This window comes from Helianthus annuus, chromosome 3 (assembly GCF_002127325.2).
Source record: "Helianthus annuus cultivar XRQ/B chromosome 3, HanXRQr2.0-SUNRISE, whole genome shotgun sequence".
NCBI classification, from domain to species: Eukaryota; Viridiplantae; Streptophyta; class Magnoliopsida; order Asterales; family Asteraceae; genus Helianthus; species Helianthus annuus.
Genome location: NC_035435.2, coordinates 163,065,145 through 163,089,774, shown reverse-complemented (window position 1 = coordinate 163,089,774; position 24,630 = coordinate 163,065,145). Strand labels below are relative to the sequence as shown.

General features: G+C 35.3%; 2 protein-coding genes across 2 annotated transcripts; both read left to right on the top strand.

Annotated features, from left to right (window-relative positions):
* The first annotated feature begins 760 nt into the window (after positions 1–760).
* On the top strand, positions 761–4,363 carry LOC118490243. Its single transcript, XM_035987678.1, has 7 exons — positions 761–991; positions 1,095–1,116; positions 3,075–3,131; positions 3,233–3,314; positions 3,428–3,523; positions 3,621–3,745; positions 3,842–4,363. The coding sequence occupies exons 1-7, from the start codon at positions 892–894 to the stop codon at positions 4,107–4,109; spliced, it is 750 nt and encodes a 249-aa protein (XP_035843571.1). The 5' UTR covers positions 761–891; the 3' UTR covers positions 4,110–4,363.
* A 17,625-nt stretch (positions 4,364–21,988) lies between these two features.
* LOC110928214 lies at positions 21,989–23,535 on the top strand. The gene is made up of 5 exons (XM_022171349.2): positions 21,989–22,141; positions 22,236–22,454; positions 22,542–22,634; positions 22,797–22,904; positions 23,012–23,535. The coding sequence occupies exons 1-5, from the start codon at positions 21,989–21,991 to the stop codon at positions 23,402–23,404; spliced, it is 966 nt and encodes a 321-aa protein (XP_022027041.2). The 3' UTR covers positions 23,405–23,535.
* The last annotated feature ends 1,095 nt before the right edge of the window (positions 23,536–24,630 follow it).

The following is a 24,630-nucleotide window of genomic DNA, read 5'->3' as shown; positions in this document are numbered from 1 at the left end:
AGTAATTTACTCTAGTTATAATAATGTTAGTTTTGATACAGTATATTACTTATTTGTCACACACATACTCATCATTAAACATGTTATCGATAGCCCGTTTAAAACACAACAACTCGCTTATAAATCGTCAACTTGTATAACTCCTTTAAAAAATGGGTTAAATGGGTCGAGTTGACCCGAATTTATATGGATCGGGTTAGGGCTGAAATCTTTAACCCAAATAATAATATAGGTCGGTTCGGGTTGAATACTTCAACCCATCAACCCGTAACCCGTTAACCCGACACGATTAACACCCTTACCTCCTCTATTTTAATTTTCAAAATAATAATTTTTCAACATGTAAATAAACAATTATATATTCCTGTCTCATCCTTTTCTTTTTGTAATAGTATAATTCCATTGCTAATTATTAGCTCATCTAAAAATCAAACACCAGTTACCACTTGGCCACTACTTCTGTTTTTGTTTAGTGTCTTTTTCAGACGTTGCTATCTAAAAAGTGGGTATTTTTAGTTCTACAAAATTACCTTCTAAAATGTCATTTTAGTCTCTGTGGTTTGGTCTACTTTATCAGTTTAGTTAAAAAGTTTAAAACGTTGTCATTTTAGTCCAAATAATTTCAAGTATTGCCATTTTAGGGGTGTTTAAGTAAATTCAACGTTGCTTCCTTCATACGTGAAGATGAGAATTACGACTTTTCAAATCTAAAGGGGGGTCTTTAAGTAAATTCAACGTTCCTTCCTTCATTGAAATTAACGCGTTGCTTCCTTCCTGCTGCCGCTGACCAATTCATCTCCGTTGAGTCAAGTCTCGTATACTTTTTTTAGGCCTCATCAATTCAATTCAATTCCGAACATCAACCGATTCAAACTCCGATCCACATCCGGTATGGCGTCTCAAGAACATCTCGACAAGATGCAACTCCGTCAGAACTATCGGAACCTATGGCACACCACTCTCATGAACTCCATCTCCGCCGACACTCCTTGTAATCTATCAAATCCAAATTTTATCTTCTAATTTTGTTTAATTCACTTCACTTTTTTACTTGATTCTAATCCGTTTGCTTCTGTTTGCGTGATTTGGTGAAGATTGCTGCTTCGCGTTATTCTGGTTAGTGCTTCATTATACAACTTTTGTATTCTGTAGATCTTTCTGTAGATCTTTGATGTGTTCTCGATTGATTTATGTTTGATCGTTTGAATTCAGATCTGTAATGTTAGGGTCGATAGACTGTTGACGATCATGTTAGGATGTTTTGAAATTTTTTTATAAAATTAGGGCACATTTATTAGAACTTCACGTTTCTGTTATCAGCGGCGAAATAAAGTGGTTAGGTCAATGTGGATTCATGACAGTTGTCTGTACATAACTAAATTCTCGTCCTAGAGTGGATAATAAATTATATATCTATAGATGTTTTGAAGTTTGAGCATTGTTATAAATTCTTTTTCTTTCTTTTTTTTTTTGTATATTTTTGTATGTGGTAAAGATAATATTTCTGAATGCATATTACAACCTCAGTATTAAAAAGCGACGAGGTCTAAAACCGAGGCAAGAAGCACACATCACAAAATCGCACCATTTTTCGTACCCGAGGCGAAAATAATTATCTCTTTTTTTTAAATATATTTTATCTATAGGTTTCTGGTTTTTACTTGATATTTAGACACAAATAAGCTTTATATAAGTTTAAGTATTGAAATTACGTACATGTACAACCTGAAAAGCTTGCTGCACAAAAATATCGGAAATATATGGGCGCGCGCCTCAGGGTCAACGTTTTACTAAGAAGTTACATCTGAGGTGCGCCTTTTGTAATATGCGTGCCTTGTATAGGCTGAAGCGCTGAGGCCTGTGCATTGGGGCGACAACATAATTATGTTTTGTATTAAGGGTGGATGGTGTCTTACCGCTTCTCTTACCTTGCCGCTGCATCCCGCACGCGTAAGGATGAGCTCGGTACCAACAAGTACTGAAAATCCCAAAAATGGGTATCGGTACCGAAAATACCCGGTATGGTTCGGTGCTGGTACGGACTGGTATACCAGTATTTGAAGGTAAAAACCGGTACCAAAAACACTAAATGTCGGTACCGAAAATCATGTCGGTTCGGGAAATGCCACTGTACACACCACACCACCATATGTCTCTGCCACCTCACTCTCTCTCACTCCTACATCACCCATCTTGCCCCCTTCTGCAGCTGCTGCCAAACCGAGCCCACACTCCCTGCCCTAACATGCGGTTTGTGGGCGAACATTTTGTTAATACTTAATTGAAAGCCTGGCTTTAAAAATTGAGTCTAAGGCGTGAGGCAATAGGAAAACGCCTCAAGGTGCATTATGTACATCTGGGTCAAAGTTGCTCAAGTACAGGGTCTGAAGGAGTATGATATGTAAAAACGCCTCAAGGGGCTTCATGTACATCTAGGTCAAAATTGGTCCAAATGGTATTAAGGTGTGTCGAACAAGGTGTGACTCCCCATGACCGATATATTGCCGATATTTTGCTTCCTTAATATATTGCCGATATATTGTCGAACAAGGATTGTTGGCCCATTTTAATACTTTTACTGCCAAAAGACCAGTCCCCTTTAAAATCGTTGGCCCAAAGCCTAGTACCCAAAGTCCAAAATCGTACAATTGAAGAATTTGTATAACCCTTGATCCAACTCCAATCGCATCGGCAACTCGTCAACCCTAAATCCGGTCGGCGACTCCAATCGCACAACTCTTCAACCCTAAATCCGACCCTTTTGATTGGCAACTCGTCAACTCTATTAACACTTTTGATTTACTATTAATATTATATAGGTTTTTGTGTTTTAAGTTATATATATAAATTTATGCAGAATATTAAAGTTACCAATATCCCATCGCTATCACCGATATCTCAAATATCGGTCCTTGACAGATATCCGATTTTTTACCGCATTAGCTGTATAGATGCTTACCAGTTCAAGCTGGAATCTTCTCAGAATTATGGACATTGATATTGTTTTTCTTACTTATTATGGGTTAAAGCATATATTATAAATAAATCTTATTATTTTTTTTACTACATGGCAGTGGACCATGTGTTTCATACTTGCTTCGTAAGCGAGCTCTCTATGATGATATGTCAAGGTATTCGCTATTATCCATCAGGCACACTATACTTAAATAGAAATCAGTTATTTCACAATATAATATATAATATAATATATTTTATTTTCTATATGTAACAGGTATACATGCTGTGCTGGATACATGCCATGCAGTGGAAGGTGCGGAGAAAGCAAATGTCCTGAATTATGCCTTTGTACTGAGGTATGCAGTTTAAAGCATACTTTCGCTTTCTATCTACAAATGTACAATCAACCGTTTTAATGACTTATTTAAAACTTTTTTTTTTAAATTTGATTTGGTGTTGCAATTCTCAGGTCTTCCTGTGCTTTGGGAACTCAGTAGCATCCACTCGGTTTCTATTGCAAGACGAGTTTAACATACAAACAACACAATGCGATAACTGCATCATTGTAATCACTTCGTGAAACTCTTTTTGTCTTTTGATGTACATCGTTACTTACTCTTTTAACATTTATTTAACTTTCTTAGTAATGGGTCATAACGTAGGGTTTCATGTTTTGCCTCCAACAACTTGCATGCATATTCTCCATTGTTGCTTGTATTGTTGGAAGCGAAGAACTCAGTGAGGCATCTCAGTTGCTGAATTGCTTAGCCGATATGGTTTATTGCACGTAAGTCTCGTATCCGTCTTTCTAACTCAATATATATTAGTTAATACTATGCAAGACGAGTAAACTAATATATCTTGTGTATTTTTCTTTTTGTAGGGTTTGTGCTTGCATGCAGACACAACACAAGGTGGAAATGGACAAACGAGATGGGAAGTTTGGACCGCAACCGATGGCAGTACCCCCGGTGCAGCAAATGTCAAGGATTGATCAACCGTATCCTCCAAATGTCGGATATGGGCAGCAACCTTACGGTTACCCGCCACCGCAAGCTCAAGGCTACCCACCTACCGGTTATCCTCCACAAGGGTACCCACCTGCGGCTTATCCTCCACAAGGCTATCCAGCCCCGGGTTACCAGAGGTAAATTTGTTGAATCGTTAAAATGGCAGCTCGAGTGGTTTTGTGAATGAAATTCATATTTGTTTCTACCATTAAACTTTTTTAAGACTTTCTTTTTCCTGTGACGAGAAAACATGTTGTACATTACCTGATATCGGATCAGTTTGGTATGTTTGTCGTGGTCGTTTCTTGGTTCTTGTATGCAGTTGATGGGTTCGTTTATGTTAATGGATATCTGTCGTATTTTGTAATGTATTGAAGTTAATGCTCCTTTTATTTGTTGATACGCGCTAAACATGTTCAATTCCTTCGATTAAACCGGTTGCTAAGAAAACCTAGTCGTCAAAAGAAACCCATGTTGCAACATATCTCGTGTAGAGTATAGACACAACGTAAATTTACAGCTAAATTTGAACGGATGCATATTGGTTCTCGAATCTATCCTACACATCTATTGATACATAAAGTGGCCAACATACTTGTGGTTTCTTATTGTTTACAACCATGTGATTATTTATGTTTATATATAAATTGTGGGAGAGGGTGATTGAGACTAAAATTAGAAAAGAAACTCAGGTTACGGTAAACCAATTTAGTTTCATGCCAGGGCGATCAACTAAGGAAGCCATTCACATTCTAAGGAGACTGATGGAAAAATATAGAGAGAAAAAGCAAGATCTACATGTGGTCTTCATTGACCTTGAAAATGCATATGACAGTGTACCACGTAGACTGATTTGGGATACTTTGGAGGGTAGAGAGGTTCCTGGGAAGTATATAGACATAATTAAGGATATGTATGATAGAACTGAAACTAGTGTTTGTGCGCCTGTAGGGGATACCAGTTCCTTCCCTGTGGAGATAGGGCTCCACCAAGGGTCGGCGTTGAGCCCTTTTCTCTTTACGATCATGGATGAGTTGTCCAACTCGATTCAGGAGATAGTGTCGTGGTGCATGCTTTTTGCAGATGATATTGTTTTAGTTGCAGAGACAAAACGGGGGTTGAATGATAAGTTAGAGGAATGGCGAGTAGCTTTAGAGGACAAGGGTTTAAGGATCAGTCGGTCTAAGACGGAGTACCTCTACTGTGATTTCAGTGATGCAGGGGGTGTCGAAGAACACTCAAATCACCATTGAAGGTCTGGTGGTTCCGGAAGCAACTAAGTTCAAGTATTTAGTATCGTTTGTACAAAGAGATGGGGAGTTAGATAGTGATGTAGCTCACCGCATTTAGGCTGGCTGGTGTAGGTGGAGAGCAGCCACGGGATATTGTGCGACTTGAGGTTCCCAACTAAATTAAAGGGGAAATTCTATCGGGTTGTAGTAAGACCTGCAATGCTATATGGGACAGACTGTTGGGCCATTAAGAAATCACAAGCACGCAAGACGGAGGTAGCAGAAATGAGGATGTTGAGGTGGATGTGTAGTCACACAAGGTTAGACCAAATAAGAAATGAGGTTGTTAGAGAAAGGTTATGGGTGTCCAGAATATCAGATAAGATTAAGGAGGGGAGATTGAGATGGTTTGGACATGTGAAGAGGAGGCAAGCAACGACCCAGTTAGAGTAGTGAAAATCCTCATTGTAGATGGTAGGAGGGGTAGAGGTAGACCCAAATTGACTTGGGATGATCGGATTAGACATGATTTGATAGAAATGCACCTATCTGAGGACATGGTCCAAGATAGGAGTTCGTGAAGACGTAGGATTAAAGTTAAAGAGTTTTAGGGGTTACGTAAGATGTGGTTGGGTGTCGTCAAAGGGGGTACTGATTTACCTAGACTTTGAGGACATGGTCCAAGATAGGAGTTCGTGGAGACGTAGGATTAAAGTTAAAGAGTTTTAGGGGTTAGGTAAGATGTGGTTGGGTGTTGTCAAAGGGGGTATAGATTTACCTACACTTTAGATGGTCTTGGAGGGTGATTGTCTTACGATATGTATATGGATATGATTATATTTCTCTATGGTGCTATATTTACCTTCACTACTGTTTTTTGCTTTCACCACTGCTTTTGTCTCAGGTAGTTCTAGTACTCTTTTAGTGCTTGTTGTTATAGAGCTGGGGGTTCTCTGGAAGCAACCTCTCTATCCTCAATGATAGCGGGTAAGGTTTGCCTACATCCCACCTTCCCTAAACCCTGCTATTAGCTTTGCTAATTGCGAGATTTACTGGGTATGATTGTTGTTGTATATTGACTAGTGACTACTAACCTTTTTTGGTCACATGCTTAAATAAGGGATACGATGATCATATATGAACATAAAGTAAGTGTACCATGATGGATTCTTTGTCATATGAAATATATTTGGAAAATTACCAACTGTCCAAGTTTTTGGTTTAACTCGTTATTGGAAAATTTACTGGACTCGTCAATACCATACTAACCAACAGGGATAAGCAAATCGCAACTTGTATTGGGCAGGTAACCTTCAAGAGGTTGTGATAGGAAATTGATAGCAAGATTTAAACCTGAGAACTGTAACCTATTTGCCAAGTTGTGAAGTAGATAAATTACTCTTACCCAATTGATACAAAGAACTAATCTATATACTCTTTAAATAATAAAATTTCACAATTATTCACATTTGAAAGACGAGTAAATTAACATCATTTCAAAAGAGTGTTACATTTATAAAAAAATAACTATGAAGATCCAACTAGTGACGAATCGCCATAGTAATCCTCTATACCAGAAGCTGTCCGTAACCTTTCATCGAACGAATCCTTTAAACCTTCATTTACAAAAGGCAGTCGACAAAGCGGGCAAGTTTTGTGACCATGGCCCATCCACTTGTCAATACAACACTTGTGAAACACATGTTTGCAATTACTCAACACACGGATCTCGTCTGTGGCCTCAAACTCGTATAGACACACTATGCATTTGTCGGGGGGCGGGTCCACGAGCTCAGAGAACTTGACTACTGGAAGCTGTTGTTCTCGAAGTGACGGTGAGTCGTGTTGGAAGGTGATGAAGTGGAAAATGGTGGAAATGAGATGATGGATGAATCCTAAAAGGGTTAGGATGTGAAGGATGAATGTTGGGATGAAGAGTTGGGTGTAACAAACTGGGAAACCCATGATTATGATGTTGGTTTTGGTTAGATTTTTGAAAGATATATATATGTTGTTGGGTGGGGTTGATGTTTGTTATATTGGTAGGATGGATGGATTGATTCATCGAATGAGAATGGTGACGGTTGTTGGTAATGATTATGACAATGTAGAAAGAAAGAATGGCGTGAAAGTAAGCGTGGATGTATGAAATGGCGTGAATAATCAACAATTATATATGACTCAAAAATCACAGAAAGTTAATCACCAAAAAATTACCTAACTTTATCTAGCCCTTTTTGTTAGTTGTTTTTTGAATGGAAAGGAACGACGTGTCAACCACCGTGACATCGGGTGTTGTGGCCAAGGTCGACTATTCGACCGTCACCAGCCCCTTGGCTCTCTCTCTATATAATAATAACAACAACAACAACAACAATGGCGGGCCGAGTTTTGGCTCGTTTAAACGATATTGAAGCGAGCTCGAGCTTTGGGTTTTACTCGCGAGCCGAGCTCAAATAAGTAGAATCGAACCGAGCCGAGCTCGAGCTTCATAAAAACATGGCTAGCCGAGCTTAAGCCTAGTTGGGTTTGGGCTCAACTAACTTGTTTACACCCTTATGAGTCAGTTAACTTATTTTAAGGCTTTAAACGGAATTTTAATTTCAGTTTTTTTTTCTTTTTCATAAAGCACAATTTAGATGAAATTCTTTCTTCTACTTTTGATACAAGTTATTTAAAAAACTTTTTCTAATAAGTCTCTTCCAATAAATATATAATTTGTAATTCCACGTCAGTGATTTTCAAAAGAGTAAAAGAAATCTTCCTTCCACATCAAAAAACGAATTGCAAGGTTAAAAGCATCGAACTATATACAATGCAAATTATCATTTACTACACACAGCAAAGAAAAATCTATAATAGTTTGGGGCAATAAAATGATTTTAATTATGTTATGACTTCATGAAACTGAAAGGCAGAAAAGAAAGCAAGCTTTTGTCAACAATTATTATTATCCTGAATTTAGAGTCCACAAGTCATGATCATATAAACTTACAAGACAAGAAAACCACAACATTTTCTTGATTTGCAAATACGATAACAAACATCACCTTTAGTGATATTATTATCCTGAATTTAGAGGTGCACAAATCGGATTTTGGGCCAAACTGGTTGGGTTTTGGTCACTGTAAATCAAAACCCGTTCTAGCACAAACTGGTTTGGATCGAAACCGTTTCTAAGATAAATTATCCGAACCAAGAGAAACAACCGATTTAGATAGGTTTGGAACCAGAACAAGTAATAAAACCGCTGGATCAGATTAGACTAGTCCGAAATCTCGGCCTAACCAGCTTCAGCATATATGATCACAAACCAGTATTAAAACATTAAAACCGACAAATCAGATTGGATTGGGGCCGGTTTTAGAACCGGTTTCGGATTCAAATTGGCTTTTTTCACCTCTATTTAAAGCTACGCGCTCCCAAATTGTAAGTTGGGCTTCTTGGGCCGTAAATTTGAGCTTTTCATAAAGATCCAGTGGACCAGTATTGTATTGAATCTGGGCTTATTGTCCCCGCTAAATATAAGTAAATAAACATCATTATTATTTATCTCATTTGATGCAAGTTATTCCATTCCACTAAAGTACATTTGTAGTAAAAATCGTTGCTAGTTGTTTTTTTAACGGCCTATGGTTAGGATATCTCTAACCGGGTTAGTAGTTAGTATGTTAGTATCACCAAGTTAGTATTATACTCCTCTTTGCCTGGATTTGAACCCAGTATCCTGCATATCACATTGCATCCCCAAGCATGAGTGATGAGTGTCATTTCTTGAAAATTATGGATTTCTTTTTTTTAATTAATAGAAAATTTATGATAATACTTTTTGTGTTTGATTTTGACTTTGAACATATGTTCATGTTCATTTTAGTTTGGATCTTCTTGTCTGATTCTTTTGTGCATCTTTATCTATCAACTACTTCAACAGATTTGTTCATTTTAATTTGTTATGTTGGATAAGAAATTTAAACATCTATATACTTATCTATTTTTTTAATACGTAATACACTGAATTTTATTAAATGGTTGAAGGTTCAGGACATGTGCATGTTTGTGTATTTTGTTTAATGAAATATATATATGCATGTTTGTCTATGTGTAATACTAGTTTATTTATTTTTTTATTTTTTTTCTTATTATAAAAATGATAGACTTAGTGCCAAAAAAATATTTAAGAAAATGTTGCGTTTTTAAGCTTTTTTCGTTAGTTTTTTAGTTTTCTCACATTTAAGTAGTTTTCACATAATCTTATCTCCACACACACCCAAGCGCACACACACAGATATAATATATATAATGTGAGGTTCATTGGGGGAACCAGGGAACAGTGCATTTAACATGTTAAATATATCTTAAAAATTTGACTTAACATGTTAAAAATCATTTTTAAAAAAAATATTTTTGGCGCTTTTCCTTGTAAAAATGTGTAGAAACTATTCTAATAAAAAATCAGTTTTGTAAAAAGAAAAAAAACTAACCTTTTTTAACTGTTTTTTAGACATTATTTTATATTTTTAGTTTTTGAATTCTTTTTATTAAAAATGGTTCTACATGGTTTATAAGGAAAAGCGCCGAAAAATAAAAGAAAATGATTTTTATCATGTTAAGTGGAATTTTTAATATGTTAAATGTATGGTTCCCCGCTATTTTTGTTCCCCAATGAACACTCCACTATCTCTATACTGTATTATAATACATAAGGGATAAACATTTTAAGATATCCAAAAAATAAGAATTTTTTCACTCTTAATTCATAAATACACCCCTAAAATTAGGGTTAATTGGTCTTTTAAACAATAATTATGTTTTAGATCCTCATTTTATTACACTTCAATCCCATAATTTTAACACAATTATGGGTAATTAGTTACACTTTTCCTCCACTACAACAAACTTATAATTCTTTTACGTATTCTTGTCATATCTTATAAACTATATTGTTTAAAAAAAATCCAAAAGTACCGTGACGACCTACTCATTTTTTGTCGACGTTTCAATAGTTGTCTTGGTCAGTATTGACGCGTAGATTAAAAGGTACAAGTAGATGATGCCTTACTGTACAAGTGATTAAAGCCCAACGTACTTAGTTATTATCCCAGAATGTTTAATAGCTAAAGAATGTCAAGTGATTAAATCCCGTCAATTTAATCTTCTCATCCAGATCCATCATCTTTAACAAAATTATAGATAACTAGTTAGTTGCACTTTATTTCCTTATAAAAAACAAACACTCCCCACGATTTTTAAATAGTCATAACTTTTTGGTACATTAATATTTTTTTTTAAATTGAGTTAATTACATAGTTAGTCCTTGTGGTTTACACAAACTAACAATCTAAGGCACTAATATTTTAAATCCCTTCCTTGGGTACTAAGTTTCCATTTTTAACATGTGGGGGTATTAATTACATAGTTAGTCCCTGTGGTTTACACAAACTAACAATCTAAAGTACTAATAGTTAACCAAGGAATTAACGTTAATACCCCCACATGTTAAAAAATGAAAAGTTAGTACCCTAAGAAGTGATTTTAAACTATTAGTACCTTAGATTGTTACTTTGTGTAAACCACATGGACTAACTATGTAATTAACTCTTTTTAAATTACACCATATAAATGGGTATTTTACTCTCTTTAATTTGAGTATAGTATTGTTATAATTTTTTTAATTAAAAATTGATATGTTATATGATTAACAGTGTCTAAGGGTGAGTAATAACTGAATCGCTAATCGAAACCAAACCGAAATCAACTAAAAACTGATTAACCGAAACCCGAATTAACCGAAAACGGTTATCGATTTTTTTGTACCCACAATTAACCAAAATTAACTGAACCGAACCATTCATATTTTGATATATTTCTAGCTTTATACCATCAGTTCATGTATTTCATATAGATACCCCATTTAATGTATTTATACATCCATTTCATATATTTATACCTAAATTCATGTATTTCTAATCAAAAGTTTTAGCCCAAGTTTGGTTTTGCATATTAACCGAAATTAAATGAATCAAACAAAAAACCGTTAATCTAACTGAATAAACCAAACCGATTAACTGAAAACGGACTGGTTAACAAAATAGACTAATTGATGACCTCGATTTCGTTGAGGATAATGACCTATCCAACAGAACAATGCACACCATGGCAATGTCTATGTATCCCGTGCATCGCGCAGACCTATTGGTTATTAAACAAATCTGGTTATCGGTGAGCAATAACTAAATCGTTAACCTAAACCAAACCGAAATCAACCAGAAAGAAACTGAATTAACTGAAAACCAAATTAACTGAAAACCAAATTAACCAAAAACCGGTTATCAATTTTGTTGTACTCTCATTTACCAAAATTAGTTGAATCAAACAGAATCATTCATATTTTCATATATTTCTAGCTTTTATACCTCAGTTCATATCTCAATTTCATATATTTATACTTTCATTCCATGTATTTATACCTCAATTTAATATATTTCTAAGCAAAAGTTTTAGCCCAAGTTTGGTTATTGCTATTAACTGGAATTAAATGAACCAAACTAAAACCATTAATCTAAACGAATAGACCAAGGTGATTAACCGATAACCGATTGCTTAATAAAATAGACTAACCGATGACTTTGGTTTCGACTTTGGTTGAGGATAATAACCGAACAACTAAACCATACACAACACAACGAAATGGATTACCCAATTACTTCGCTTTTGATGTACATCTATCACAATGATTCTACGATAAATATAATATGACTAAGAAAACTATAAAAAACAAGTATTACAATGCGAAGTGTCACTCTCACCACATCGTGCGAGCATCCTGCTAGTGTGTGTATATATATACACCACCGCATCAGTGGAGATGGGGTTGAAATGGATGTTTTGTTTTTATAGGGTTAGATAAAGAGAAGGAATAAGAAGAAAAGCGAAAGGAGCCCATGAATATGGAAAAACTGGAATGGGTTATATTTTTCCTCTAAATTATTACTTTTTATAAAATAAACTACTCTCAAAATGCTAAATTATTGTTATTAAGATATCCTTTTTTTATTGCGACCTTATTATAATATACAATGGTTCTAGTGATTCTCTATTTGTGTAATGTGTTAAAACGCGTTAAAATTTAATTTGACGACAATAATTTAAATTTATGGATAGATAATCACAAACAAAATTATATTTTATTTGACCATAAAAGAGAATATGTTGGACTATAGTGTTACTTTATCTTTATTAAGACATAATCTAAATAAAATCTGGCCAAATTATGGTAATTAGTTACTTGTACTCTTAATTGGCAGACATTTTATAAATAATGGGGTCAAGCTCCATTAAACAATCTACTGAAAGCAACTTCTTTCACTTCAACAAGCAGATGTCAACTTCTCATTATCAACTCAAAGGAACCTACATTATGACTTATGATTAACTCAAGTGTTAATAAACTTTAAAATATAATTTCAGATTATAATTGAGATCTTAATTACTATTTTGATTTGCTAAGGAGAAATATATTATAATTAGTTTGTCTAACAAAGTTGTGAATTAAATATGAAAATCATTTGGTTAATGCATAGAACATGCAAAAACTAAAAGGTTTTGATTAATCTATATATTAACTTTGTCCTACAAGTTTCTTTTCAACACAACCACATCCCTTTGAAATTAATTAAAGGTAGCAGCTATTTCATTGGGGATATTTTTTTTTTCGGGTACAACATCCTTTCTTGAAGATCCAAATCACATCCGAAAGTTCAACTCAAACTCAACATTCTTCTCCTTTACTGTTATTACTGGATTGACGAATAAGCCTAAACTTAACCTAAATACTATTAAGTTAGCTCAAACTTAACCTACTTGAGCATTTTTAATTGTTTCGTTTTCCTCTTATTCATAATCATTGTGCCCGTGATATTTGAGACAGAGCATTCTTTATGAACCCAACATCTCTCATGTCCATAACCATTGATGGATTTACCTAGGATGTTACAATCAACCCCTTTATGGACTCATCTTGCTCGATGAGATTTGTCCCAACATCCCAATAAGAGATGTGGGATGTGGTGGAGCTTGATCAAAAGTTCCCGAGAGAGGGGGGAGGGGGGTTGGAAAGGCAGGGGATTTTAGGCAAAATAATTGGCAGGGACGGACCTATATAATTTTAAAATTTTCGGACGAAAAATCGAAAATATTATACTTCTAAGCAAAACATTGGCGGGGGCGGGTGCACCCCCATCCTTTCAAAGCTACGCCCCTGTTTGCCTCATGTCTCCCAATGAACATCTCCGGAGGTTCATCTCTTTCGATGAGTTTAACTCTACCATATAAACAAAACATAGGTGGCTTTGATACCATTTGTAACATTTGGTCTCACGTACCACTAATATTGTCCACTTAGCCCACAAGTTGCTCATAGATTTGATTTTGGTTGCTTGGGTGAGACTTCCCAAGAGATCACCTAGCCTTGTATTACTCACACCTGAGCACGTTTAACTATGGAGTTGTCTTCTCATCCATAATTGTAAGGCCCCCAAACTAGGCACCTTACTTCGGGTCACATTACAATGTACTGTTTAAAGATAAGTAATTTTCTTAAAACAACTAGCGGAAATAGATTAAAAATGGTACAAAATTATTTTAAAACACCATTTGTTTATAAATATCAAAACGCAATGAATGTTTTCAACAACTATAACGAGTAATTCCATCTGCTAGCCAAGATCAACACCAACTCGAATCACAGACCTGCAGACCATCTAACATACATGCAAAAGTCAGCTACATTGAGTGAGTTCTATCACTTTAAGTTAAAGCATCTAGAACACATCGAAACACTTCATTTTAAAGTCAATACACCATCTTTGTAAATTCATTAGCATCGTATAGAGCATGCTAAAACAAGTTTAAAACAAAACCATAATAATACGTAACCAAATCGACCCGCATCTCCACCCATAACTTAAATCCAATAATCCTACAAGTAAACCCTACCGATGTGGATAAGATTACCTAAGCAATAAAGCACTACCCTCAATGTGTCTTGCTTTATAGGTTGATTAAATAAACCGACCCATATCTAGGATATAACAATTAATTTATTTTAGACCCGTTCATCGTTAAGTATGATACCCGTTAAAACTCATCCTTAAGATATTCGTTAGAATGAACTCAATGGTATCTTAACCCCGTTTGACAACCACATAATTTGATAGTGTTCAACAATTGCATAACAAAACATCGTTCGACAACTACATAATTAAACATCTTTCGTTAGCTGCATAGTTTATCATCATTCGTCAAGTGCATAAATAAACGTCATTCGTCAAGTGCATAAACAATCCTTTTATATTTTATAAAGTATATTCTAAAAACAACAAAAACAAACAAATTGTATAACATTATTACTTCAACATATTACCAAAACATGGCTTTCCGAAGCCGCATCGACTAAACCCCCTAACCTTCTATTGGTTGTTAAATATTCACCGAACTCGTCGGATCTGGCCGGATAAAAGTCGCTGGATCTGTACCGGAGAAGACGAAAAGGTGACGTTGTCGGATGTAACACCCCAAATTCCATGAGATTTTTAATTTAAGTTAGATATGAATAAGTAGGGTGTAACGCCCCAAAACCCATATGTTTAACTTACTAATGTGTTTACTTGTTTTATGGCATGAAGTGGGTTAACCAGTTTTAAATAACTTAGTTAAAGTATGATTCAAATTTTGAGGAAGGAAGTTTGTGACAAATAAGAAAAATGGCAAACTTGAGGGACTAAACTTGGTGGAATGGAATTAAATTTATCTATAAAAAAAGAAAGAGCTAGAATGTGCATATGTGTGTGCGTGAAATGTCTGGAGAAAGAAAGAGAGGAGAAATGTAACAACCCTCAAAAATAGTCTCGATAACAAACCGTAATCAAAACCAGAACCTACATGCGATGAAACTTGTATACTCAATCTGGAAAATTTAGCAGGTAAAGAATCTTGGAGTTCGATGAACCAAATCGCATAAAAATAATCTTATCAGATTCAGAATTAAAAACCAAATTGATTGGAATCAAGACCAAGCATACATAATAAGTATCGGCACGAGAATCGAGGAAAAACGCACGATTGGATGAGAAGGGCGGCCAAGGACACGCGTCACGACACTACGACACGTGTCAGACCTACGTGGGATACGTGGCAACCGAAGCCAGGTCGACCCTCCTCGCGACATGCGACAGGGGAGGCCGACCCATGCGCGACACGCGGGAGGCAACAAAATTGCCTATAAAGCCAGGGGTTTGGGATCAGCTCAAATCGCTCAGTTCGACGGTCTAAAACGTCGTCCTACTCTTTGTATCTCCGTTTCTTTCTACACTACAAAAAAAGTGAGCAGTAGGGACTAAATTATCAGAGACTGATGTTTCAGTCTCACATATATCGTATCTAGGACTGATCTTCAGTCTCTAATATAAAAGAAATGTATTTGGGACTGAAAATATTCAGTCTTGAATGCCTTTTGGTATAGGAAATGTTCAACGACTAATTTTCACTCTCTAGTTATGTTAATATAAATTCTACCATTTTATGAGAAGTATGAAGGACTAAAAATCAGCCTTAAAGATCTTTGTTTTGCAATATTATTTGGGACTTATATTTACTCTCTGGTATGTTATAGACTCAAGATTAGTCCTCACAATACTTGAAACAAACCATATCAGGTATTGAGGTTAGAGACTTATATTCAGTCTCTTGTATATTGTGGTTAATTCAGACATTCTTAAAGAACAATAAAAGGCAGAAAATCAATATCTAAGATTAAAAGAGGTTAAACTAACACAAGACTATTTATGAAACCTATCGACCGTTAGTAATTGTCGAAACAAGGAAATTCAATAATAAATTGTTCAAAAGGTATATGCATTATAAGTTTAACATAATACATAATATGTCCAAGTCAAGTCTAACAAAATTGCACAAAAGAAGTTCAAATTTCATAAAATAAAAAAAAAAAAAACGTTCGCTAGCATCCAAATCAACTTGCACCGGCATCTTATCAACAACTTGTTTATGCTCAAGTAACACAAGCATCTAAAATAAGTTCCTTCGAAATCCATCCTTATCGCATGTCTGAAAGATATTATCGTCAAATTAGTTAACCCGTTAAGACATATTTGCTAAAAAATTACAAGAATTTGTAAATTTCGAGTATTAAACTATTAATATTCAACAAAAACTTAAAATAGTTTTTTTGAGTTCAATAGGTCGTGTTCATGTAAAACCGCAAAGTACCACTAATTATGAAACCCAAAAAAGCCTACCCAAAAACAAGTTTTAACAAAAAAACAACCAAAAATGAAACATCATACATTTTAAGCCAATTGCTTGACTCAACTTATACATACTTAAATAAGCTAAAATTCACCTAGATTACAGTAAATTTCCTTAAAAAAAATACCTGAAATAAGACATATGCCTTTATCAATGAATCCAAACTGAACCAGAACGGATGATGTACCAGCCAAATTTGACAAAACTCTATTGAATACTACATGTGTTCCCATCCCTAGCAATTCTACCATTACCTGCAAGCATAATATCAATGGATAATGTTAGAATAAGGTGAAACAATTCTACTTTTACATGTATAAGAATAGTATTTGTAAAACTTAAAAATCAAAACTCTTACGGAATTTATTGGTTGAACATTACAAATCATCATCGTCAAACTCAACATTTTCAATCTCATGATTAGACTTATCAGTGTCTGAATCATCCAGATTTTCTGAACCAAAATCTTCCATACTGCAGTCAGAATCATCTATATCTTCATCAATAAAATCATCTGTAGTGTCACTAGGAACCTGTACATCAACATTTTCAACAATTTCTTCTGCAATATCTTCACGAAGAAGGTTGGCATCTTCTAACAAATTTTCCATTGTGAATTTCGTTTAACTGGATCATCTATATAAAATACTTGTTTAGCCTGGTATGCAAGAATGAAAGGATCTTCCTTATAAGCATTACGAGACGTGTCTATGCTAATGAAATGAGGTTCAAATATCACGTGCTTTCTTCGACGATCAGTATCAAACCATGTGCATTTGAATAGAATAACACGGAAATCTCTTATGAATGATAATTCAATGACTTCGTCAAGATATCCATAGTAATCATCTTCGACATCATTATGAACGCCCGGGACCATAACTCCACAATTTTGCGTTCTCTTGCAGTCATCTCTTGACTTAACTCTAAATTTCACTCCATTCACTACATATCCCTTGTATGACGTAACTCGATGATCAGGTGGGCAAGATAATGCATATAACTCCTCATTAGTTTGGGATGGATTTAGCGAATACATATCTCGAATCTGTTCTCAATTTTTAACGTAATAATCATGTTGTTAGAGTGCATTAGAATATCATAAAGTAAAGTAAGTAAAATAGAGTGTGATTGTTACCCGTTTTGCAAACCAATCCGGGAATGTAGACTGTTGCATCTCTGAAAAGTCTAATGATTCAGGATGTTGCCTTCGTAAAGACTGTAAGTGTTCTCTGCCACGTGTTAATGAACTTTAAATCTACTAACATGTCACATTTAATACTAATTCACAACTAAAGATTGAAAAAAACTTACTCAAAGTACGGTTGAAGTTGTTGACAGTTGCTGAAGATAAACCATATTGCTTTCTTCATAAGAATACTAGGAAGGATATGAACTTTTTTCTTCCCAATACCACGACCATTTAATCTGAAAATATCCAATGCAAAGCTTCGAGAATCACTAGAGCTTCTGTCACGTCTCTCAAACTTTGATTCCACACCTTGTAAATAGTGTGAACAAAACATTATAGCCTCTTCAACAACATAACCTTCTGCAATCGAGCCTTCGGGTTTAGCTTTATTTCCAACATATCGCTTTAAATGGCCAAGGTATCTTTCAATCGGATACATCCACCTTGATTGCACAGGACCTCCCAAAATTGCCTCTTCGGGAAGATACACACACAAGTGCACCATAACTGTAAAAAACGATGGCGGAAATATTCGCTCAAGTTTGCACAAAATATTAACTATCTCTTACTGCAACACTTTCAACTCCCTCACGTGTAATGTGGCTTCAGTAAGTTTCTTGAAAAACTGAGACAACTCGGCTAACGCATCACGAATTTGTTTTGCCAAAAACGGACGAATTGCAATAGGAATTATGCGTTGCATTAAGACGTGACAATCATGTGATTTAAGACCATGTACCTTACCTTGCTCAACAATCACATTTTTAGCAAAGTTTCCGGCATACCCGTCAGGAAAACGCATAGATCGAAGTAAATTACAAAAATGTATTCTCTCCTCTCGAGTTAAAACATACGAAGCATGTGGTTTAACCCAACAATCATCCTTCCTCACCAAGTGAAGCTCCTTACGTATGTTCATATCTTTCAAGTCTAGTCGAGCTTTGTCAGTGTCTTTCGTCTTTCCTTCTATGTTTAACAGGGTTCCTAACACGTTCTCACATACATTCTTTTCAACATGCATCACATCAATGTTGTGACGAATTAACAACTTAGGCCAATATGGGAGTTCAAAAAAGATGCTTTTCTTCGACCAATTTAAATCAAGTGGGTCTCGTGTTCTTTTTTTTCCGCAATAAGACTGATGTTTTCCATGATGATGTATAGTGAGATGTTCCAACTGACGTAAGCATTCCTCTCCATTGACTGGGGTATTTATTCAACCAGCAAACCTAACAAATCATGAAATCATTATTTAGCTTAACTAAAGAAAACAAATATTATATCGACACTTTCATTTAAACTTGTTAATTATAATAGAAATTGTTACAATGTTAAGAACCCTTAAGTTTTTGGGGTATTTATTCAACCAGCAAACCTAACAAATCATGAAATCATTATTCATAGAAAAAACCTTAAGTTTTTGGGAGAAGCGGGATTCTTAAAAGAAGAGGCGGGAATTCCCAAAATATTAGGGCTCACGAATCACAAACTGGCGAAAGAATCGGGATCTCATTCCGTTTTAATCCCTCAACTGAAATCGCATAATGAATATCGAGGATTCCGTTGCCGACGAGTTCTTACTGCTGCGAAGCATCACCCACAAATCACCTTCTATATTATACTATTGCAAAACCAGGTAACAACTCACCACTTTGTTGAGTTCGTAGAGTTCGTATCAATTGGTAATATGGTTCTGTTCCTTTATGCTTTTTGAGTTAATTTGATTTTGAAATTTTAACATAGTATTATTCTTCTATTCAGTCATGAAATTTCTTATTCCTTACTGATCCTGAAGTAATGAAATTTATTATAATGACATAAAAGGTATAAACATTACTGATCATGAAGTAATGAAATTTATTATAATGACACTAGTTGAAAACCCGCGCATTGCCGCGGGGTCGACAATTTACACCATTGTTCACATTTTCCGTTGTTTTATCAATTGACTTGAAAGAATTAGTAATAGCATGAGTATTAATCCTATTGGAAGAAGACGATCTGAAACGAAACCAAAAAAAACCGATTAAAACAAAATAAAAAATCAAAACTGAACCGAAACAAAACCAAATAAACCAACCAAACATAAACAAAAAACCGAAATCGAAACCGAAAAAACTGACTAAACCAAAACAAACAAATAAAACGAAACCGAACCGAAACTCGTCCCGTGCGGGTATCGGCCTAAAACCCGTTGTGATCCGAAACTCGTCCCGTGCGGAAACCCGTGTCGGCCAGCAACCAAGTTAGGTCAGATTTTAATGAAAACACTTTTTATCATAATTCGTCAATTATTCGGTGAGTAGTTACTAACTAAGGTGTCAAATATGATTGTAAGACTTATATTGTTTCAGTGATAGTATAAACTTTCAAATAAATTGATTTAGGAGGTTCTACTTACTAGGGGTGCAAACGAGCCGAGCAGCTCGCGAGCTACTCGAGATCGGCTCGTGAAAAAGCTCGAAACGAGTCGAACCTTATCGAGTCCGAGCCGAGCTTGAGCCAAAAAACAAAGCTCGTTTGTTTATCGAGCTCGAGCTTGAGCCTCGCATGTGAAGCTCGTTAGGCTTGTCGAGCCTTATCGAGCCTTAGTGTAAACGAGCCGAGTTGAGCCGAGCTTATTTAAACTTGTTTACCAGCCGACCTCGAACCTAAAAATAAGCTTATTTAGTAAACGAGCCCGAGCCCGAGCTTCACTTATCGAGCTCGCGAGCTTAAAAAGTCTATTATTTATATTATTTTAATTTAATATACTAATTAGTTGATAATAAACGAGCCGAGCCCGAGCCGAGCCCGAGCTTAAGAAAATAAAAACGAGCCGAGCTTGAGGTTTGAAAACAAAGCTCGAATCGAGCCGAGCTTGGTCGAGCTTGGGCTCGGCTCGGCTCGTTTGCACCCCTACTACTTACTAAAAAAAACACTTTGGGTGAATTTTGACCACCTGGCCCATTTCGTTTTAAGCAAATTGTACAATTTCAGCTTGATTTAATTGCATTTGTGTAGTATGTATATTGTAAAGTTACCATACTCAGTTTTATTATTTATTCTTGCAGTACAATGTGGATGTTTGTGTTACTCATGATGGTCCTTACAAGAACAAGGTCTGAAGATGATTCTCGAGTACTTACAACTCAATCAACAGCTGAGGGAAGTGCATCTGCTAGAATGTCGCGCCCGAACCGCAGACGCAAGCGTAATTCGACCAACACCGGAGCTACCGGTACATTCAACTCTTTGAAATTCATTTGACCAAAATAATCCTAAGAGATAATGTTTATTATGCATTTACATTTTACTCCACTAATAGTGATATTTACCTTTAAACCATGCTAGTATCTTTATCTTGTCTGTATAACCATACGAGATTCCTCACCATTTTCATCTTTCTTCCTCGATTATTTAGTTCCTTTTCATTTCATTTGTTAATTTTAGTCTTACTGAAAGCAGACACATAGATTTACATGTACACTATTGCCATATTCATTCAATAACATAAGTCAAACTACTGAACTAAGGAAGGTAAAAATTGGGGGACTCGGGTTACAGTTTGCAATTTGATTTATTAACTTCGGCTGGGTTACGATTAGGTCGGTTACCCGAGGTTGGGGCCCGAGAACCGATCTGAACCCGAAATCTGCAAAATATAGGAACCGAATACCACCTTGTTTATAGTATACCGATTCGGTTTCGGGTATTTTTCAGTCCAGGTTTCAAACAGGTTAATGTTTATTCGTTAAGTCGGGTCTGGGTTTCAGGTTAATCGAGTTTCAAAAATATTACATTAAAATCGAATACCAACCTTAATGTTTATTCGTTAAGTCGGGTCTGGGTTATGCTTCAAACAGGCCTGGTTAATTTTGTATTTAGGCTACATTCATACTCTCATATAAAACCCATTTTGTTTTGTTAAATTCATGCTCTTTGCTTCATTACTGAATCCAACTGTGTACATAACTATTATTGGCATTAAGCTAGTTGATTGTTTTGTGGATGAATTGCTAAATTGTTCTTCATAACAGTAGATTATGTATTAATTAAGTATTGTTTTCAACTCAAGTGTCATGATACTACTACTACTACTGTTGATAGCGTTAGAATTGTAATTTTGTTATACATGAACTAGTTATTATTTAAATCGTATTTTACATGCAGAACAACCAGCTGTTACAGAACAACAATCTGTTGATCCACCAAAGAGGCGCGGTCCGAATTTAAATCTTAGCGTCAATAGGACTCTAAAGGATTTGCCTGAGAGTTCTAAAATCCCTTTGAGAATGGATGAGCATACAATATCCTTTATTGGGACCTCAGCAACAGACTTTGCGACCGAGTGTGGAATCATTATGCGCAATTTTTGTCCGATGAACTATCACACATGGGAATCAGTACCGGAAGATGCGAAAACCTTGATGTATGAGAAACTAGAAGTAAGTTGTATTATTTTTACTTTTAAATATTTAGAAGCTATTATGATGTTACATTTTCGTTTCTATCATTAACAATGTATTCGATTCGATGTAGGGAAAATTCAAGTTATTGCGAACAAATACCATTTTTATGGAGTATGTGAATGCTCGACTACATGCCCAGTGGAAACGCACCCGAGGTAAATGGAGTGAACATTGGAAGAAGAACGGAGGGAAACCCAATCTGCAGCTAGCAAGATCTAAAAGGAAATCTGATTGCCCGATTCAAGAATGGAATCATTTGTGCGACTATTGGGAGTTAGAAAAAACTAAGGTATGCTATTTTTTTTACAAATCATATACGTGAATTACTTTCTTAATTTTCGGGTCTAACATGTATGGCGTTTTTTATTATTTATAGAAATATAGTGATAAGATGGAAGCTAATAGAGCAAAACAAGTTAATATAAGCAGAGGGGGCTCTCGGTCGATAGCCAATCATACATTTCAAATGGTAAGATTTAGACTTTCGACTCATAATGCAATATATTATTGATGTTAATGTAGTAGTAGAATTTGATGAGTTTTTCTTAGGCTTATATCTGTTATAAAAAGATTGATTTTACTCTTTTCAGAATAAATCTAATCTTCATTATTATATTTTTTATAATGTTAGATAAATCCCGAGACTCAGATGCCGCCTAGCCCGTTAGAACTTTATCACAAGCTGCATTTCAATGCCACGAAACAAGGATGGCTAAATGAAAATTCACGTATTGAATATGTAAGCATCTTCTAGTTAAAAACTTTTGATTGTGATTTTTTTGTCAAATATATATTCCGCGTTGCTACTAGTTTTAAATACTATTCTCTTACCTTCTATTATGATAGGAAAACATCATTGCACATAAGCAGGCAGCCTTGGATGAATTAAATTCTAAAGGAATAACAATTACCACTACTATGGAGCATCAACTTGATAAAGAAGCCATAAAAAGTGTTTGTGGTAGGAAGAAAACAATACAATCAGCATGGGAGGTTGGTGTTGGGCCCGTGTTGAGGAAAAAAGATAGTTGGATGAAATCGGTAGCTGAATCATTTCAACGAGACTCAAGTGAGAACGAAAGTCTGAGAAATAAGGTTATTGCACTCGAGGCGAAACAGAAACGAGATAAGGAGAAATATGAAAGAATGTTTGAGTTCATTGGCACAAAGTTTCCGGACTTTGAAAGCACAATACCCATAGATGCAAGTGATGAAGCTGTTAGTGATAATACAATTTAGGTAGTTAGTTATGATGTTTATTATCTTTTTTTATCTAGTACTCTTTTAAACTTTAGAACCGATTATTTGGTGTTATTTTGCTTGGTTATTGTTATGATATTAGTGCTTGAATGTATTAGAATTTTGGGAAGTAAAAGGCAAATTTATGAATTATATTACTGTAATTTAGTAACTGTATTTTAATATATAAACTAAAAAAATAGTCATTGCAAAACATATTAGAGACTGATTTAGAAGACTGATTTTCAGACCCCTAAATAAATATATTAGAGACTGAACATGAATGTTATCTTAGACTGATTATTAGACTCCACAAGTACATATTGGAGACTAAAATAACATAGTATCAGATACTAATTTTTAGTCACTAAACTTGCCATATTAACGACTGAAATCGAGTCGTACCTAGGACTAATTCTCAGTCTTTAAAACAGTTTATTGCAGACTGATTTGATCCGAAAATGATGTAATGAAACCAATAGGGACTATATATACTTGTTTAGATAACTAATTTTCAGTCCCTAAAGTTACACAGAGGGACTGAAATATCATAGTATCTGAGACTGATTTGCAGTCATTGAAGATATGTTTTAGGGACTAAAATGATGTGGTACCAGAGCCAAATTAAGGACTGAACTTTTATGCATCGGAGACTGACTGTTAGTACCTGATGGTGTCATACAATGGGGACTGATTTTCAGTTACTAAAACCACTATTTAGGACTAGGTATCTGGTACTGACTGGGGACTGGCATATCAGTCCCTGAAAACCATTAGGAACTGATTAGGGAGCATCAAAGACTGATTTTTTAGTCCCGAATGCCAGTCTTTTTTGTAGTGATATCAACGCCCTAAAAACCCCGAAACTCTGCTCGTTATTAGGGTAATAACTCTAATCACTGATACGATACCTTATCCGATCGAATGAAACTATCCAATGGATGTTTAAGTGCTGCTCAAACTCGGGTTATACTTTGTCATTCGTCGTGAATTCGATGGATGTTTAAGTATCGCACTTTGTCATTCGTTGTGAGGGTTTCTATCTCGTGATTATCGTTAAAGTTGAATTGAGTTAATACACTAATACGAGTTCCATTGTATCTAGAAATTAGAACTCGTAAGCAAGGAACTGCTAGAATACTTAAAAGCTAAGTAAACTTAATAAGTTAAATAAACTTAGCAGTTAAGTTAGCTGAGTAGATTAATTAATCTGTTAATTAAGTTAA